Consider the following 20,759-nt stretch of genomic DNA (forward strand, 5'->3'; position numbering starts at 1 on the left):
GTGTCCACCTCTCTGAGAAGAGACTGCAGATCGCAGCAGATAAGGGCTCATGTGTTCCTAGGTGAGGGTGGCAGGAGGGAGGTGCGGCCTTTGAACTTCAGGGGGAAGAACCGATAAGCGCTTGGGAACCTGGCCTGTAAAGTTGTGTGCTGAACATCTAGAGCGTTCCAGTAAACGCTCACCGTGTACCCAGAGCCTGGGAAGAAATTGATCACACGCCCTCACGCCTCCAGGTAGTGAGGCTACATGGCTTCCTCCAGAAGGGCCTGTGTGTGCAGGTAACTGAAGCCAGGTTTGGCTCTACAGCTAAGGGAACACCTGGGATCAGCAAGGAAATATCTGGCAGGTGCCCTGGGAGGGGATTTGGGAGTCCCCTCTGTATGCTGTGAATACCATTGGTTAATAAAGAAACTGTCTTGGCCCGTGATAGGGCAAAAGAATAGAGCTAGGTGGGGGAAAACTAAACTGAATGCTGGGAGACAGAAGATGGAGTTTAGAGAAAAGCCATGTGGCCCTGATGGAGCCGGACAGAACTTTACCCGGTAAGCCACAGCCATGTGGTGATACACAGATTAAATTAAGATGTAAGAGTTAGCCAATAAGAAGCTAGAGTCAATGGGCCAAGCAGTGACTTAATTAATACAGTTTCTGTGTGGTTATTTTGGGGCTGAGCATCTGGGAACCCACAAGTGGCCTCCTACTACAGGGAGAGAGTGGAGTGAGTCTCAGTCTTCCAGAGAGGCCACATTTAACTCTGCCCTCATCCCCCAGGCACAAGGACAGCCTCCTCTTCCAGGACCCCTCCTGGATTGCCTCCCCACACAGTGACTCAACTGCTTTCCCTCTGGGCCTGGCTAGGATGCCTCCTATCCCCTCGTTCTTTTCTATCTCTTGGGACTGTTATGAATATTAATAGAGGCCTGGAAACAAGTTCCACTGGTGATGGTTACTCCTCGTTGACAACATCTGGAGTGAACTACAATCCAGACATGGAGGGCACAGCTGTGAGAGATTTTTTTTCCCTTGGTTTGAAGCGGGTGGATCCATTTCTAGTCCAGACCTTTGAGGTAGGAAGACACAGGCATTCCCAGATCTTGAGGTGGGAAGACACACCTTTATCTGGGCCACATCTACCGGCAGCCTATATAAGGCCATGGAGGAAGGAAGCTTTTGCTCTTTCCCTGCTTGCCCTTGCCTTTCTAGCACCTCCACAGCTTTGGCTGGCAGCCTATATAAGGTCATGGAAAAAGGAAATATTTGCTCTTTGCCTGCTTGCCCTTGGCTTGCCAGCACCTCCAATCTTTCACTGGCATTGGAGCCTGCTTCTTCGGGATCCCAGCACACACAGAAGACCAGCTGAGACACCCAGCCTTGTGGACGGAGCAACTAGTGCCTTCTTGGACTTCCTGTTCATGGCCAGCCATTGTTGGATTAGCTGGACTGCAGCCTGTAAGTCAGTCCAATAAATCCCCTTTATATATATATAAAGGGATATATATATATATATAGAGAGAGAGAGAGAGAGAAATTCGTTCTATGAGTTCTATTACTCTATAGAACCCTGACTAACGCACTTCCCACTGTTGCCATCCTCATCAACATCACCGTCCAGTTCCCACAATTTATGCCGTGCAGCCCCAGTGTTCCCTTGCGCCCTCTAGGGGCAACTCTGAAGTACTGAAAGCTGCCAAGCACCATGTGGGAGGCGGTGTTAAAGATAGGAAGTGACCGTCATCCCCAGGCAAATAAACCCAAGCTAATAAGTCTAAAGAGAACTGACTGGTCCCAGCAACCACTTGCTGTGCCCTCCTTGAGGGCTCGTCAGATGACTGGCTCCTTCTGCAACCTCCAAACCATCGTGGCAGCTGCCAGAGTCTCTGAGTCCAATACCCATTTCACCTACAGGTCAGCTTATCCCTGGCCAAGGTACCAAGGGCCTGCTGTAGCCACTGCAGATGCTGATCTCTTCCCTTGGAGGTGACACTCTGATGGAGAGACAGACCTAGCAAAAGGATGAAGTGTTCCACGGAGTGTGTCAGCACTGAGGAGGAAAACACTAGAAAGTGGAAGATCTAGCTATAGGCGGGTCATTTGCAATACGGATCAGGGCAGGACTCACGGAGGAGACACCTAGAGCCAAGAGGCTACAGGAGACAATGAAATAGGTGTGGGGAAGAGGGAACAGTAAATGGGACAGGAATGTGTTGTGAGGTGCGGTCTCTAGCCCTGTTGTAATGGTCTGTCCAGTCCCTTTAAGAGACAAGCCCCACCCACTCCCCCCCTCCACTGAGGCAAGCAGATCTTCCTTCTGCTTCCAGCCTGAGCTCCTTCCTTTCTGTCTCTCTCCCGAAGAGGCAGCTTCTACCTCTCTCCCTTCTCCCCCTTCTCCTCTTCCCCCTCCTCCCTCCCTCCCTCCATCTCTCTCTCCCCGTGTTTCTCTTTCTTTCTCTCTCTCTCTGCCTTTCTCTGCTCTTTCCCCTTCTCCCCTTTCCCCTCCTCTCTCTTTGTTTCTCTCTCTTTCCTCTTCCCCCTTCTTCCTTTCCCCTTCATAACCCACTAAATAAATACCCACTTTCTCTGCACAGGGTGCCTATCCAGCTCTGTCTCTCATCCACCACGGCTCCTCATGGGACCAGCTGACCCACCAAACTCTCTCACCCGCCATGCAGCTCCCTACCTGGGATCCGCTGCCCCTTGTGGCCCACTGCCCACTGCTGCCCCTTGGGAATTGTGCCATTTTATTTTTACCATTACACTGGTAACTGGAGTGTTTGAGAGGCCGGGAATATAATTCAATTGGTAGTATTTGCTTAACATGCACAAGGCCCTAGGTTCCATCCCAACACCACAGCACCACACAGTGGTACATACCTGTAGTCCCAGTACTTAGGAGGTACAGACCAGAAGTTCTAAGTATGGACTGCAGAGACAGACAGCTTGGTGGCTAAGAGTGTGTGCTGCTCCTGCAGAGAATCTGTGTTCAGCTCCCAGCACCCACTCAAGACAGCTCCATGGGATCTAACACCCTCTTTCAGCCTCTGTGGGTACACATGCCCACACACAACAATGCACACCTACGAAAATGTAATCTCAGATGTTCAAGGTAATCCTTGGTTACATAGGGAGTCTGGGGTCAGCTTGGGATATACAAGTCTCTCGAAAAACAAACAAACAAGACTAAAAATTGTGTTTGGTAATTATTGCATAAGTAGCTGAAAATTCCAGGGATGGGCTTCAGGGCAACCTGCTCTGGGCTCCACTGATGGCTGCAGGGTTGTCACCTCCCACCTGTTGGCTTCTCTCTCTGTTGCATTTTCTTCCTGGGCTTCGAGATAGGGAGTTACTTCAAGTTCTGTGCAAAGAGAAGGGATTTTTCTCAGTATTACCTGAAAATACCCCCAACACAGCTCACAGGTTGAGTGGGTTCCATCTCTGTCTCTGAATAGTGATTCCCAACTAGTCTCTGGAGCCAGTGAAAGAGTGTGGGAGTGGCCAGGTCAGGCACGGGTGGTTGGAAGGAATGCAGAGGATTCTGGGAAGGCAGAGAACCAATATCTTGCAGAATGATCATAACAGCTTAAAAAAAAAAACAGTCGGGCGGTGGTAGCACATGCCTTTAATCCCAGCACTCAGGAGGCAGAAGCAGGCGGATCTCTGTGAGTTCGAGGCCAGCCTGGTCTAGAAGAGCTAGTTCCAGAACAGAAACCAAAAGCTACAGAGAAACCCTGTCTCGAAAATAATAAATAAATAAATAAATAAATAAAAAAGTCCTAGGTAAGGGTTCATGTGATACAACAGCCTCACAAAGGATGTAGCCCATGTTATAGAGAGAAACAGGCCAAGAGGAAACAGACAGGAGACTTTCCTGGGACATGGCGGAAAGCAGAGAGAGAACAGAGCCATCGCTGGGCTGGACTCTAAACCCCCATGCCATCTGTTGACTCAGCCACACAGGGATAAAGGGACTGGGCTCCCACCAAATGAGGGGAAAATAAGGTGAAAGGGATCCCTTTGGGAAAGGTGAAAATGAAGTAGACAGTTGTGGGCTCGCTCCCACAGGCCCACAGGCAAGGGGTGCTCTCCTACAGAAGGCAAAGCCCAGAAATGGGACAGGAGATCTGGGTGGGGGTGGGCTGCTGCTCAGAATTGGGAGCCCAGAGGCTGGAATGAAGCAGAGGGAGGGGGCACATGACCAGACTGGGACATCTCATCCAAGCTCAGAAGGGTCCCAGTCCCTACTCTTTATAGCGTCTCCAGCCCAGCATAGTGCCTGCATACAGTAGGTGCTCAATTATTTCCTCTATTGTCAGAATGAGGAAATGGAAGCCTGGGGAAGACCAGTACCAGAATCCAGCTGGATCCGGCTCTCTGCCCGTGGAACACCTAGAACTGTGGGGCTCAGACAGGCAGTCCCTCTGAGTCAGGCCCCATTACAGCTGTCACCTGTTGCCTCTGGTCCTGTGATGGCCAACCTCACAGTCACAGTCTGGCCGCAGAGCCTCTGTAGACTACCCCATCCCACTCTGACTCGACTGTGGAATGGAGGAGGATCATGTTCACCTCACAGGAGACAAAGGCCAGACCCATGCAGGTCAGCCATGAGGAGAGACTGCCACAGGGAGGGACACTGGCCACTGTGTCTGGACAGAGGGGTGTCCATTAAATGCTTGTCTGAGTGGGAACCAGTCCCATAAATACCAGTTGCTGACGCTGGTGGGGAGCCAACCCCACCTCCTCTCCCAAGTTCACCCCACTCGTCAATCAGATTTCCTTTCCCTACATGCCCGGCTCCAAATTTCCTATCTTCCCTGCTCCCCTTCATGGCAATTCTCCCCCTCCTGCCCTGCACCTCATTTGCTTGAACCCCAGGGAGATCAGCAAGGAGGGAGCATGCAGGATGCCCTATGGACTGGGACTCGGCTTCTGATCTCCTGGGTTGGGATCTTGGCAGAACACCTTCTGTCTAACACATTAGGCTATGTGTGACTTCAGCATGGCCACCACTGGGGCAGTTTTGAACTTACTGGCCAGGTTAAGCTAAAGCACATTTTTGAGGTGGGCCGACTCTTCTACTTGGCAAACAGCTGCATAGAATCTTCTCGGGGCTCTTTGTCTTTAGAGCCACATGAACAAGTCTACAAGCCCCACCCTCGGGCCCTGACTGGACTATTTCTGGGCCTCTCCACCACTCTTCCCCACCTCTTTGGAGATTTTAACTAAGGACCCCCATCCTTGCATGAAGAATCAGCCAGGACCTCACAGTCTCACTGGCTGCCCCCCCACTAGCTACAAGCATGCCAGTGACAACACCAGGGACCACCACTCAGCCAGGGTCCGCCCTGCCCCTGCCTACTCCACCATTCCCCTGAACAACACCCCACTCCCTACAGTAACCCAACCTAACCTTACCTGTGCTGGGACTGAAACAGCAGAGAAGGCCTCCTGCCTGTGAGCTATACCCATCTTGCCATGCAGGCAGTTTTCCCATCTCCTCTAGCCCGCCTAGCCCTGGCCTACCTAACCCTTGCTAACACCTTCTATTCCAGAGCTGCGTCTGGCCATGCCCCTGGGTTTAGAGCCTCATGCAGTGTCTCTCCCATGGATTTTAAGCAGGGGTTGCCCCATCTTGATTCTGACCTTGTTCTCTGGTCACATCTCATCCCTCTGACTCAAATCTTGTCCCTGTCCTCATTTTTTCACTTCATCTTAGTGGGACTGATATGTCTAGAACTGGGGCCGAGCTTGTGACTGGTACCCACTTGTCACTGGTCCACGAAGGAGTGACATTGTGGAAACCTTGGTGTGCCATTCAACAGCTAAAGTAGCTGCTCACCCACTGAAGCCTCGGGCCTACTCGCCAGCAGGCTGTGGGTACAGGCGTGAGCCAACCTAGCTCTATGGCACTGTTGCCCAGGACTGGCCAAGGATCCAGGCTAGGAATCCCACCAGTCAACCAAGATACTGCTCTTAGTGGGAAAGGATACCCGTGCTGAATGATGCCAGCGGTTCCCAGCATCTAGTTTCTGAATAGCCCACCTGTAGCCCTAGCTCCCGACAGAGGCAGGAACCCTCCCCAGGTCATCCTGGCAACAGCACCAACAACTGAGGGAGCAGCTGAAGGGTTCCCCAGTGGCACAGCAGAAGGAAGACAGGATGTAGGAGTAGATGTGACATTGTAAAGTCTTCAGGGTCCAGGATCTCAACCCCCTGGCTGAGAACTATAGCTCTGGTAGTGGTCGAGAGCTTACATCTGAGGCTTGCAAGAGACGCTACCACTCGGGGCGCCACCTGCCACTGCTTCCCCCACCTACTCTTGAGACCAGCTTTTGAAGAACAGTTTGCCTACCCTCCATTTCTGTCCAGGCAGCGCAAAAGAACCCTCCGGCAGTGGCTTGTTGACAGTTTGCTGACTCCTCCACCGGCTTAGACGGAGGAATTACACTTCAGGAGTTTCTGCTTTCCTGTGAATTTTTTGATGTACCTTTCCTCGGGCTTTTGCCACCAAGCCTTCCCGTTCATTATAAAAATATTGTATGTCATGTTTGCTGCTGGATACCTAAAACGAAGAAGAAACACCACACCGCTCACTAAATACACAGGAAGCCTCACTGTCCACCCCGTTAAATGGGGCAGGAGGATGTTTCCTCAGGGAAGGTCTATCCTGGATGATGTTTCCCTGTGACCCAGGGCCGCAAGGTGCCTCTGGGAAACTCCTCCTCCGCAGCTTTTCATCCTCAGCCCCAGCTTGTCCTTTTGGGATGGAGCCAACCATCCTAACCAGTTCTTTTTGAGAGAAAATGTCTGGTCCAAGGATGGACCCTGGTCAGGGTTATAAAGTGAGCAAAGATTATTTTCAGAAGCCCTTAGATCTGAGCTCCCTTCCACTTTGCCTAAAGAGCCCCATACCTGTGTCAGGAGCGTTAGCTGGATGTGAAGTGGTTGCCAGCTAGCCTGGTTAGGCCTTCCATCCAGATGGCCTTGGCATTTAGAGAAGACAGTGACACTCTCTCATGGGGACATTTAACTACTATAGCCTCGGAGCCAAAGGAAATGGACAAGAAGAGTGCCAGAGCTGGGGGTGGCCTGAGGGAGCTTCTTGTCCTCAGCAGTCAGTAAGGGATGTGTGGCTCCAAGGATGTAGCGGGGGCTCGCAATTCTGAAGGTGACCGTGCATATGACACTCTCTCGAGTTATGTCTGCTCAAGGTTCCGTCTGTGCCTGAACCCTTTTTCTCCTTGTCCCTGAAGACTCCTGCCAGGCATTAGCCCATCACTTACAGGGCCATGCCGGGTTCTAGAAAGCGGCTATTTAGCAGCTAGCAGAACCACACCTCCGTAGTCTAAGCAGGCAGCTGAACCAGTGTGAAGAGACTTCATGGTGTGAATTCAGCCTTGGTCTCTTCTCCACCATCTTGCCCATTCACACCTTCCGAGAGCCATGCTTTGGCTTTTCCCACACCTAGAGCCCTAGTTCCCATAGCCTGGGATGGTGGCATATGCCTTCAATCCCAGCACTCAGGAGGCAGAAGCAGCTGGGTCTCCGAGTTCAAGGCCAGCCTGGTCTACAAAGCAAATTTCAGGACAGTTGGAACTTACAAAGTGAGTGCCAGGACAGCCAAGGCTACATAGAGGAATCTTGTTTGGGTAGGGGAGGGGCAGAATACAGTCCTAGTTTCCCTTCTCTGCCATTTCCCCTTCAGTTTTCTCTCAGACTTGCATGGCCTTGAGAGGCACACATAGCCCAAGTCAGAGACTCCAAAGCCCCGGTGTGCCTCAGAATTGCTAGATGGTGCTGAAACCCACCACCTGGGAACTGTTTGTTTGTTTTCAAGACAGGGTTTCTCTGTAGCTTTGGATCCTGTCCTAGAGCTAGCTCTTGTAGACCAGGCTGCCCTCTAACTCACGAAGATCTGCCTGCCTCTGCCTCCTGAGTGCTGGGATTAAAGGCGTGCGCCATCTCCGCCCAGCTCACCTGGGAACTTTTATCAAGCATGCTGGGAGATGCTGAGGCCCAACAGGAAGACGTTCCTGCCTTCCTCTTACATCTGGGATCTTCAAGAAGCAACTGTGTTTCAAACTCCCTGAGTTGATTGCTCGGTTTCTTTTCTTTTCTCGTTATCTTACAGGTATGGGTGTTTTGCCAGCAAATACCACATGCATGCAGTGCTCTGGAGACCAGAAGACTAGATTAGATCCCTTGGAACCGGAGCTGCAGATGGCTATGAGCCACCCTGTGCTGGGAACGGAATCGGAGCCATCTCTCCACCACCACCACCGTTCCCGACTTCTTAAAAGGAAGATGGGATGGATGCCGAGAGCCACTAACCTGGCCTTCTTCCGCCTTATGTATGTGACCAACGCAAGCACCACCAATATTGTGACCAGGAGGATTGCAGCCACAGCAGCGGCTGCAGTGATGATGTTCTTTTGCAGGAAGCTCAGCAGCTCTCTGCAAGGTAGACTCTCAGTGTAAACATCTAAACAGGAGACACAAGGATCAGTGTGAGCATCTAAGAGTGAGACACAAGGATCAGTGCGAGCATCTAAGCATGAGACACAAGGATCAGTGTGAACATCTAAGTGTGAGACACAAGGATCAGTGTGAACATCTAAGCAGGAGACACAAGGATCGGTGTGAACATCTAAGCGTGAGACACAAGGATCAGTGTGAGCATCTAAGAGTGAGACACAAGGATCAGTGTGAGCATCTAAGAGTGAGACACAAGGATCAGTGTGAGCATCTAAGCGTGAGACACAGGATCAGTGTGAACATCTAAGTGTGAGACACAAGGATCAGTGTGAGCATCTAAGAGTGAGACACAGGATCAGTGTGAACATCTAAGTGTGAGACACAGGATCAGTGTGAGCATCTAAGCAGGAGACACAGGATCAGTGTGAGCATCTAAGCGGGAGACACAAGGATCAGTGTGAGCATCTAAGCGGGAGACATAAGGATCAGTGTGAGCATCTAAGAGTGAGACACAAGGATCAGTGTAAACATCTAAGCGGGAGACACAAGAATCAGTGTGAGCATCTAAGAGTGAGACACAGGATCAGTGTGAGCATCTAAGCAGGAGATGCAAGGATTGGTGTGAGCATCTAAGCAGGACACACAAGGATTGGTGTGAGCATCTAAGCAGGACACACAAGGATTGGTGTGAGCATCTAAGCGGGAGACACAAGGATTGGTGTGAGCATCTAAGCGGGAGACACAAGGATTGGTGTGAGCATCTAAGCGGGAGACACAAGGAGAGTATCAAGAGGCAGCCTCAACCATCCCTCCAGGTGACCCACAACCAAGCCCCGAAACTCAGAGCAGAAGTAGATACACTCGCATGTCAGGCAGCTTCAGAAGTCCAGCTGGGGAAGTGGCTGGCCCTGTCACCAGCGACAAGTTGAGATGCTGAGGGTGTGGGCAGGCAAGCAGCAACACAATCCATGGAGAAGGTTCAATAAACCAGAGTGTGTGGGAAGCAAGAAGACCAGAAGTGAGGTCCACAGGGAGGCAGGAACGTCCTACTTCAAAGGCTTTGAGAATAACGGAGGTGGGGCTGGGGGTGCAGGTGGATGGTGGTGCACTTGATTCAAATGCAGGAAGCACTGGGTTAAATCTCCAGCATGAGGAACAGGACAACAATGTCAGATATTGAGTGAAGGTTTCTGACGGGGCAGAAACATTTCTCTGCTGCCCTCTCCTCCCTGCCCCACCAGCTTCTAGAAACTACTATATATGCAGTCTGCCTTGTGGGGGTTAGGATTGTAGGTTGTGACTGTGATCTTGATATGACTAAGAGACACATAAGAGATTAGAATAGGCATCCCCCCCCCCGCCGCCGTGTGTATGTGGGGGGGGGGGTGTCTGGGAGGGTGTGTGTCTGGGAAGGTGTTTCCAGAAATGGTTGACTTGAGAGACAGTGACAGATGTGGGGAGATCCATCCTGAATTTGGGTGGTACCATCCAATAAATGAGGGCCTAAATGGAATAAAGATGGGGAAAGAGGAAGCCAGTCAACGTGGGGGAAATTTTCTCTGCTTTCTGCCCAGCATGTAGCCATGGCTTTTCTCCACAAGGCTTTTCTGCCACAGTGTTCTGTCTCATCAGAGCCTCAGAACAAGGGGGAAGCTGACTGTAGACCCGCACCTCCAAAATCCAGAGCTGAAACAAACCCTTTCCCCCTGAATTTGTTCCTCACAGGTATTTGCCACAGTGATGAAAAAACTGATCAAGCTTGTAGCTTGAGAGACTCGTGACTGCCCCACCCTGCAGTTGATATCGCCAGAGATGACCCCAACTTCTGACAGCCCTCTAGGGACTTTGAGAAACCGTGAGGGTGGCTTTGTAATGCCACCAATTGTTGGTTTGAAGTACAAAAACTCACGGTTAGATCTCAAAGGAAGGAGCTCCCAGCTGACATTAAGGGACTCAGGAGCATCTGAATTTCATTTGTAATCTAGGCAAGGGAAGAGGGGAAGTCGGGGAGTGGGGAGAAGGAGACAGTGACAGGAATTAGCCGGTTCAGTGAGGAGAGACACTGAAGAGAGTGGGATGATGCAGGCAGGAGGATGCTGCCCAAAGGCTTTTGTAGGTTATGGGGGGAAGCTGGAGCCAGACCCTTCATCCCAGCTGCACCATGAGTATCAGTAAGTCTCTCTGGGGGCTCTGCTGGGAGAACTCAGCACTCGAAAGTTTAAAGTTACATTTTATTTTATGTGTGCACACACATGCCATCCATGCATGTGGCCAATTTACGGGAGTCAGTTCTCTCTCTCTACCATGCAGGTCTGGAGGATTGAACCCCAACTGTCAGCCTTGGTGTTTAATTGCTGAAAGGTATGGAGTGGCTGTATGGAGAGACTGTTGGGAGCTGCAGACCCCTGGCCCCTTGACTTTCCCAAGAGTGTCCTGAGCCTGGTACCAGCATGGGGTCAGTCTCTACCCACTACCAACAAGCCTGAGCTCAGTTAACCCAACCATAGGAGACTAGCCTAACCTTTGACATTGAATCTCTCTTGTATGCTAGATGGGATGGCCTCAGTGCCCAGCGTTGGCAAAGGCTCAGAAGAGGACACCAAGTTCTAAATGACCACGGCTCTTTAGAGAACCCATGAAAATCCTTTTGAAAAGGTGGTCAAAGTTTTCAAAGTCATTTTACTCATAATGTGAAGACTATATGCATTGCATGTTTTTGTGTTTTGTTTTGTTTTTTTTTTTTAGACAGTGTCACCATGTAGCCCAGGCTGGCCTCAAACTCATGAACCTCTTGCCTCAGCCTACTGAGTGTCGGGATTACAGGTATGTGACCCTACACTAGCTTTCCACAAACTTTTGCAGGTGAACTAAAGATACACTGATTCTATTCAACTAAAATACCACGAAATCAAAAGACATGTTCTAGAACCTTCCATACTCGAGACTCTTACTTAGATCATGCTTTAAGAACAAGTAATTACCTCGAGAAACTAATTCTTGGGGTATCTCTCTGTTCACAGTCGACAATTGATGGCTAACATCTCTGTTGAATAGAGACGATTCCTTATCCACCTCCTCAGCAATAAGATCTACAAAAGACAAAAGAGAAGTCTAGATCCTGAATGCCCCCTAAAGTCTACATATTAAAGGCTCGGTCTGCAGGGGGCACTCATAGAAGGCACTGGAACCTTTAGGGGGTGGGGCCTGTGGGAGGTTTTTAGCTCATTGGTACTGTGCCTTCAGAGAGGATTCTGGGATCCTAGCTACCCTCTCTTTTCTCCTTTCTCCTCTCCCTTCTTCCCTCTCCTATCCTCTCCTGTCCATTCCCCTCCCCTCCCCTCCTCTCCTTTCCTCTCCTCTCTTGCCCCCTCCCCTCCCCTCATCTCCCCTTTCTCCTCTCCTCTCCTCTCCTGTCCCCTCTTCCCTCTCTTCTCCTCCTCTCCCCTCCCCTTCCTTCCTCTCCCCTCCCCTCCCCTCCTCTTCTCTCCTCTCCCCTCTCCTCCCTCCTCTCCCCTCCACTCTCCTCTCCCGTCCCCTCCTCTCCTCTCCCCTCTTCCCCCTCTTCTCTTCTCCTCCACTCTCCCCTCCCCTCCTCTTCTCTTCTCTCCCCTCTCCTCCCTCCTCTCCCCTCCACTCTCCTCTCCCATCCCCTCCCCTCCTCTCCTCTCCCCTCTTCCCCCTCTTCTCTTCTCCTCCACTCTCCTCTCTCCTCCCCTTCCCTCCCCTCCTCTCTTCTCTCTCTCTTGCTTCTCAGACATGGAATGAGCAGATTTGCTCTCTCACACACTCCTACCATGTTGCTTTACTTCTCCACGGACCCCCAAACAACATGGACAGCCATGGACTAGAATTTCTAAACCTGTGAGCCAACAGCTTATAAGTTGTTTATCTCAGGTATTTCATTATAGAGATAGGAAGCTAATATTAACAGTTTTACCTACAGTCATTGACCTGAGCTTAATTCTGTTTCTATGATAAAGAAGCGCACGTGCGTGCATGTGTGCGTCTGTGCGTGTGTGTGTGTGACGTCACACCCAGCACATGTGTGGAAGTCGGAGGACAAGCCTTCACCTTTCACTGTTTGAGACAGGGTCTCTTGGTCGTCAGTCATGGTGTCCACCAGGCTGGCCCTGAATCTTCTGGCTTTTCCTGCCCTCACCTTCCATCCCATCACCAGAGCCCCGGGATTACACATGCATGCTACCACATGCAGCTTTACGTGAGTTCCTGGGATTCTAGCCTGGTTCTTACATTGCTGTGGCAAGTGCTTCACCCACTAAAGCATCTCCCCAAACCTTTGGTAGCTTCTTCCAGAATCAAAGCAAAGAGGAAAGGGGGATTTGGGGGAGGCACCTAAGGTGTCTTAAAGTACATCAGCATTTTGGTTTTCTTTAGAACCTAACAAATTCACCCTGTCACAGCTAAGGCAATGATTCTCACAGGGAACGCTTGTTACACAGACTGTGGGCCCCTCTTGAGAGTTTCTGGCTCTACGGGTCTAAGTAGACCTGAGAATGTGCAGGTCTCACAGATATCGCTACTGCCTGTGGGGACCACACTCAGGGTGTCTAGCCTGGACTTGAGCGTCGCCATTTGTATGAAATAGAGATGCTATGGCTTGCCTTATAGGTGGCAGAACACCTGTGAAAGTCATGTTTAAACCACAAAGAGCCACACAAAGTAGGAAAATGAACACACCGAGATATTTATCAGTACTTCCAAACTGCAGAAAGGTTTCAGAAGAAAGACAGGTTTGGGAATGGGAAATCTGGCATTCTAGCTCTCCCATCAGCGGGCTGTGACTCATTTGAACAGGGAGGCAGGGGAATGCCTGGGAGCATTTGGTCTGGAGAGACAGGAGGACAAGAGAGTTGTCTTTAGCGGGCATGGAAAGGTCCTGGAGACAGTGTTAGAGATGATCTGAGCTGCTCCATGGAACAAGCTGGAACCCCTGTAGGAGCCCTGAAAAGATTGCCATGGTCTGTGTGAGTTGGAAAAGCTACCAAAAAGTGAATGAGCAGGGAGAGAAACAGTGACTCACGTACCCCCAGACAACCTCAAGTCAAGCTAGGGCCCCATCCCCAGATGGGGGACCCTGAGACCTGGAGAGGAAGTTCAAGGTGAGCTTGCTGAATCTTTGGAGGATTCACAAGGAAAACAAAACCCGTTGCCATGGGTACAAAGGTTAAGTGTGTGGTAAGAGATCCATGACGTTCTCATTATTCTTAGAAAAGAGACAGAGTCATCGTTCCGCAAGTTGGCTTAGAAAAGTGAGAAGATGTTCAATTCAACATACCCGGCAATCAGTTGGCTTGGAAAATGGCAGCTCCTTAAAGGGACAAGCATCTGGAGACAGCACGTAATGAGTTACACGGGGGCCACCGTGAGGACTGCATTGCAGAAGGAGTGTACTTCTGCACAGGGAGATCGCCAAATCAGGGAAGGACTTGGCACGAGCATCAGCATGAGGACCGGAGTTTTCTCCCCAAGAACCCACGGAAGACAGGTCGCACACCATAGTGGTGTATGTTTGTCATCCTGGTGTTCTGGGGAGACAGCGACAGGTGGGTCCCTAGGGCTTGCCAGCTAGCCAGCCTAGCCTACTTGCTGACCACCGGGCAGCCAGTGAAAGATCCGTTTCAAAAAAACCAAGGTGCTCCCCTGTCCAACCTTCCTTTATCTCAATCCTCCTGTTTCCCCAAGGACCCCCTCTTTCCCTTCTAACTTTTCTCTCCCCATCTCCCCTTACCCCCATCCCACCCCACCCCCAAGATCCCAATTTTCTCCCCGGCAATTTTGTCTACTTCCCTTAGCCAAGAGGATAACTATATGTTTTTCCTTGGGTTCACCTTCTTACTTAGCTTCTTTAGATTCACCTATTGTAGACTCCGTGACCCTTATTTATGGCTAGAAACCAATTATGAGTGAGTACATCCCATGTTCATCTTTTTGGGTCTGGGATATCTCACTCAGGATAGTGTTTTCTATTTCCATCCATTTGCATGCAAAATTCGAGAAGTCATTGTTTTTTACCACAGCGTAGTACTCTAATGTGTATATATTCCATACTTTCTTCATCCATTCTTCCATTGAGGGGCATCTAGGTTGTTTCCAGGTTCTGGCTATTACAAATAATACTGCTATGAACATAGTTGAACAAATGCTTTTGTCATATGATAGGGCATCTCTTGGGTATATTCCCAAGAGTGGTATTGCTGGGTCCAGGGGTAGGTTGATCCCGAATTTCCTGAGAAACCAAAACACTGACTTCCACAGTGGTTGCACAAGATTGCATTCCCACCAGCAATGGATGAGGGTACCCCTTCCTCCACAGCCTCTCCAGCAAAGGCTATCCTTGGTGTTTTTGACTTTAGCCATTCTGACAGGTGTAAGATGATATCTCAAAGTTGTTTTGATTTGCATTTCCCTGATTGCTAAGGAAGTTGAGCACGACCTTAAGTGTCTTTTGGCCATTTGAACTTCTTCTGTTGAGAATTCTCTGTTCAGTTCAGTGCCCCATTTTTTAATTGGGTTAATTAGCATTTTAAAGTCTAGTTTCTTGAGTTCTCTATATATTTTGGAGATCAGACCTTTGTCTATTGTGGGGTTAGGGGAGCACGGAACCACAATTCTTAGTTAAGGGAGCCACTTTAGGGTTGGCAAGAGACCTGACCCTAGAGGGGCTCCCAGGTGCCCAAGCCGAGGTCCCCAGTTAGTTCCTTGGGCAGCTGAGGATAGGGAACCTGAAATGACCCTATCCTAGAGCAATACTGACGAATATCTTGCATATCATCATAGAACCTTCATCTGGTGATGGATGGAGATAGAGACAGAGACCCACACTGGAGCACTGGACTGAGCTCCCAAGGTCCCAAGGAGGAGCAGAAGGAGGGAGAACATGAGTAAAGAAGTCGGGACCACGAGGGGTGCATCCACCCACTGAGACAGTGGAGCTGATCTATTGGGAGCTCACCAAGGCCAGCTGGACTGTGACTGAAAAAGCATGGGATAAAACTGGAATCTCTGAACATGGCGAACAATGAGGGCTGATGAGACGCAAAGGACAATAGCACGGGGTTTTGATCCTGCTTAATGTGCTGGCTTTGTGGGAGCCTAGCCAGTTTGGAGGTTCACCTTCCTAGATATGGACGAAGGGGGGAGGACCTAGGACTTACCACAGGGCAGAAAACCCTGATGGCTCTTTGGACTGGAGAGGGAGGGGGAAAGGAGTGGGGGGAGGGGGGAAAGGGTGGGAGGAGGGGGAGAAGGGTGGGAGGAGGGGGAGGGAAATGGGAGGCTGGGAGGAGGTGGAAACTTGTTGTTTTTTTTTTTTTCTCCTTTTCTCAATTAAAAAAAAAAAAATACCAAGGTGGAGGCCGGTGGGATGGTTCAGCAGATAAAGGTGTTTGGGGCCAAGCCTGAGTTCAAACTCCAGGATCCATATGATAGAAGGAAAGAACAGACTCCTGAGTGTTGACCTCTGACCTCCACATATGTGCATGTTTAACCCCCCCCCACCCACCCCCATACACAAAATAAATAATTACAAACATAATTTTTTAAAAGGTGAATGTTGGGGCTGGAGAGATGGCTCAACAGTGAAACCCACTTGGTGTTCTTTCAAAGGACCTGAGTTTGTATCCCAGCACCCACATGGCGGCTCATACTATCTATAACTCCCGTTCTAGGGACTCTGGCACCCTCTTTGGCTTCCATGGGAACCAGACATGCCTGCAGACAAAACACCCATATACATAAAATGCAAATTAATTTAAAATAAAACAACCTTCAACGGTGTGGGGGTAGAGAGATGGCTCAGTGGCTAAGAGCACCAGCTCTTCCAGAGGATCCAGGTTCAATTCCCAGCACCCACGTGGCTACTAGCAACTATCTGTAACTCCAGGCCCAGAAAATAACCCAATACCCTCTTCTGCCCTCTCAGGTACCATGCATGTTCATGACACACAGACATACATACAGACAAAACACCCATACTCATAAATATAGTCCTTTCTTATTTTTTTTTTTGAGACAGGGTCTCCCCATGCAGCCCTGACTGTCCTGAAACTCACTATGTAGACCAAGTCGGCCTTGAACTCACAGACATCTGCTTGCCTTTGCTCCCTGAGTGCTGAGGTTAAAGGCGTGGACCACCATATCCAGCTACTTTTTTTAAATTTTAGATTTAAAGGCACAGGTTACCTAAGAAACAACCCAAATTGCTGGCCTCTGGCCTCCACATGCATGCATGAATATGTGTGTCAACAAATATGTAGACAAATATTTGAGCTCACACACACACACATGTAAGTCAGATGTCAATGTATATTACACATGCATGCTACCACATGCAGCTTTACGTGAGTTCCTGGGATTCTAGCCTGGTTCTTACATTGCTGTGGCAAGTGCTTCACCCACTAAAGCATCTCCCCAAACCTTTGGTAGCTTCTTCCAGAATCAAAGCAAAGAGGAAAGGGGAATTGGGGGGAAAATTCACCTGAAAACACATTTTCATTTCTCTATACCACAAGAGGCGTCACCGCCAACAGAAAAAGCATAGCTGTCCACATTTATCACCAATATGGCCAAGAGTTTTTATTTAACTGTCTGGAGAATATGAAGGGTTGTGGGGGGGTTTCTGGTTTTTTTTTTTACTTTTTTATTTATTTATTTTTAATTTTTGAGACAGGGTTTCTCTGTGTAACAGCTGTAGCTGCCCTAGAACTAGCTCTTCTAGGCCAGGCTGCCTTTAACTCACAGAGATTTGCCTGTCTCTGCCTCTGGAAGAAGAGCAGCCAGTGTTCTTACCACTGCGGCATCTCTCCAGCCCCTCCAATAATTGTTAACTAGATTAAGTCCTTTGTTAGTAATTTATTTATGTATATGGATGCTTTGCCCACACGTATGACTGTGCACCACATGAGTGCCTGGTGCTGGCAGAGACCAGAAGAGAGCATTGGATCCCCTGGAACTGGCGCTTCAGATGGTTGTGAGCTACCACGTGGGTACTGGGAATCGAACTTGGGTCAGCCGGTACTCTCAATGGCTGAGCCATCTCTCTAGTCCCTACCACCAGTGTCATGCTCTTTTGGACTGTTTGAGCATCCTTACAATATGGCAGCCACCTTTGAGCAGAATGAGCGGTCCACTGACTATCTTATTAGTTGTGAGCAAGACCTTGGAGAACAAGAATGCTTCATCTAGCTCTTTAGCCTCTAGCACAGAGCCCTCGACCAGGAGGGGAAAAAATCAGTGGCTAGGTTTTAAATAAGAGAATGAATCTTGAAGGATTTTGTCTACAACTTATGAGGAACTGTGATACAAAACCACCCAAGTAAACCATCTTGAACATCCTTATTGGCTGTAAGCAAGAGGCTTTCACTCCCCCACCAGAGCCATTCTCCCGGGGTCTGTTAGAGCACCCTCACTCCTGGCAGGCAACTTTCAGCAGAGTGAAGGAACCAAGAGACAGCAAGGTAGAAACACAACGCGTTTGGTGACCTAATCTACAGAGTAGCTCACCATTGCTTCTGCCACTCATTAGAAGTCATGAAATCCAGCCCACACTTCGAGTTTTGGAGGGAGAGGTGCCAAAGCATCTGTGGACATTTTAAGTCCATGGAGGGATAGAATTCCAAGGAACACAGCTGGGTGAAGAAAACGTTTGCATCTGTTCATAGAATCCAAGTATTTTTAACCCGGTACTTCAGGCTCTCTGAGAGAATTATGAGAAGTGGCATCCAGGGGACGTCACTCTGAAAGACGCTTGAGCATGGAGATGTGGCCTGGGAAGCGGAGATCTCAGAATAGTTTCCATGATACTGAGTTGACCTGTACGGAATTGCTGATATTTCTGACTTATAAAAGTCAGAAGTTCAAATGATATAACTTTATATTAGTCCCAAGGAAGGTTTTCTGGGTGACATAGTTCTAACTTGCGGGTTCCTAGAAATCCAACATCACCAGTTTAAAAACAAAAAACAATGATTCGTGTGTTCTCATTCATGTATGTGTATGGTTGTGTGTCCATACACGTAAGCAGGTTCACTGGCACGTGTGTATGTGGATAGAGGCCAGGGCCAATAACAGGTGTCTTCCTTAACCTCGCCCCACCTCATTTTTTTTAAGATTTTACTTTTAAGGCAGACAGTGGTGGCACACACCTTTAATCCCAAGCACTTGGGAGGCAGAAACAGGCAGATCTCTGAGTTCTAGGACAGTCAGGTCTACAGAGTGAGTTCCAGGACAACCAGGGCTACACAGAGAAACCATGCCTCAAAAAACTAACACATAGGGGCTGGAGAGATGGCTCAGAGGTTAAGAGCACTGGATGCTCTTTCCAGAGGTCCTGAGTTCAATTCCCAGCAACCACATGGTGGCTCACAACCATCTGTACTGAGATCTGGCGCCATGTTCTTACGTGCGGGCATACATCGAGGCAGAATGTTGTATAAATAAATAAATAAATCTTTAAAAACAAAACTAGCACATACACACAAACAGACACATACACACACATAGAGAGAGAGAGAGAGAGAGAGAGAAAGAGAGAAAGAGAGAAAGAGAGAGAGAGAGAGAGAGAGAGAGAAGTACTTATGTGTATTCGCATATGAGTTCAGGTGGCCCTGGAAGCTAGAGGCCTCCAATGACCCTGGAGCTGGAGTTACTGGTAGTTATGAGCTGCCCAATGTGTGTGTGTGTGTGTGTGTGTGATTGTGTGTGCTGGGAGTCAAACTCAGATTCTCTGTGAGAGCAGTATGCCCTCTTAATTGCTAAGCCATCTCTCCAGATCTCCACATTATTTTTTTTTTTTTTTTGGTTTTTCGAGACAGGGTTTCTCTGTGGCTTTGGAGCCTGTCCTGGAACTCGCTCTGTAGACCAGGCTGGCCTTGAACTCACAGAGATCCGCCTGCCTCTGCCTCCCGTCCACATTATTTTTTGAGGCAGGGTCTCTTACTGAAGCTCACAAAGACTGGCTAGCCAGTAGACCTCAAGAATTCCCATCCATGCCTCACTAGCACTGGATTGCAAGTGTGTGTCACAGTGCCCAGGTTCTTACATGGCTACCGGGGATTCAAACTCAGCTCCTCCTCTTCCGCAGCAAGCACTTGCCCAACTCACCCATCTCACCAGCCCCACAAATAATCCGTTTATAACGTGATAACCAGTGTAGTGACAATCAGTTTATAGTGGGATTCCTTCCTTACAGAAACAAATAAGTAACACGGAACTGACTTCAAACCTAGTGTAGGTAGCCGACTGCATACCTTGAGTTCTGGGAAAATGAGCGGTAAAGCTCATTTGTACTTAGAAAGTTGCCATGCACTGAGTTAGGAGTCTATAAGGGAGAAAAACGTCAATAAGGTTTCTTACAGCTTTTATAGGGGTTCTGTTTTCTCTGCTGCTGTGCAAACACTCTAGAAAATAAATCTACCAAGCTAAGCAGGTAGATTACATTAAGGTTTGAGATGTGGTATTAAGTTTGTTTCAGGGGGACTCAGCCCAGCAGGGCACCTAGTCCCCTCTAGTGTAACAATAAGGGGCATGAAGGAAGCTCCCGTATTTAAAAATTATTTCATGCCTTGAATGCTTTAGAGAAACACGGTCTTTGTTGCTGTTCAGTAACAACAATCATTGGCCCATTCAGCCAAAGGCAGAACTGCAGACAGAGCCTCCCACCCCGGGGGCACTGGGTTCCTGTCTAAAGACAGCATGTGGGGGGGGGGGGGGATGCTCTGGATGACGAACAAAGCACAAACTAAGCACAAAGTAGACATAGCTCGTAGCTCCGCCGTCCTCGGCTTGTGAACCAACACTGCCCCCTGCTGGATGCTGGAGCAGCAGTTACTTAACCTCAGTATCCCGCAGATGGAAAACAGTAACAATGCTGCCACATGGGACTGCTGTGGGGATGAAACTAGTAAAAGCAGAAGAAAACTCCAACAGCTGCCAGACAGGGCTCACTGTGTTGGCACTGGTGCCATGGTAGTGATTATTATTGTACCAGCCACCCACACATCCATTCATAAAACAGTATTCTGATCCAGCACTTTTCTTTGCCACTAAAGCTTCCATGGGGCAGAGAGTCTGGTCTGCACTGAATAGTGTTATGATCCACTTTACTGTCATCTCAGTGTGGACTACAAGGATGATGACCAATAGGATCAGATAAGATGGAACATAGCAAGTTCTTAACATATACATAAGAATACATAAATCCCAAAAACAAACCTACTGCAGCAAATAGAAACTGAAGAATTCATTCTTGGTATGTAAATATACATGTATGT

The 20,759-nt window shown here is 49.1% G+C and overlaps 1 protein-coding gene across 1 annotated transcript in view; it reads right to left on the reverse strand.

The window, feature by feature from the left end:
• Window positions 1-6,423: 6,423 nt before the first annotated feature.
• CUNH2orf92 (chromosome unknown C2orf92 homolog) overlaps window positions 6,424-20,759 on the reverse strand; it is a 41,112-nt gene continuing 26,776 nt past the window's right edge. Inside the window, exons 6-8 of the mRNA XM_041655910.1 lie at window positions 11,451-11,558; window positions 8,326-8,476; window positions 6,424-6,556 (exon numbers count right to left, since the gene is read on the reverse strand). Of these exons, the coding sequence (XP_041511844.1) occupies window positions 6,424-6,556; window positions 8,326-8,476; window positions 11,451-11,558 (392 nt within the window). The remainder of the gene's footprint in view (window positions 6,557-8,325; window positions 8,477-11,450; window positions 11,559-20,759) is intronic.

The sequence above is a fragment of the Microtus oregoni genome, unplaced genomic scaffold (assembly GCF_018167655.1).
Source record: "Microtus oregoni isolate MIOR12 unplaced genomic scaffold, Mior012 000007F_ref0000211, whole genome shotgun sequence".
In the NCBI taxonomy this organism is placed as follows: Eukaryota; Metazoa; Chordata; class Mammalia; order Rodentia; family Cricetidae; genus Microtus; species Microtus oregoni.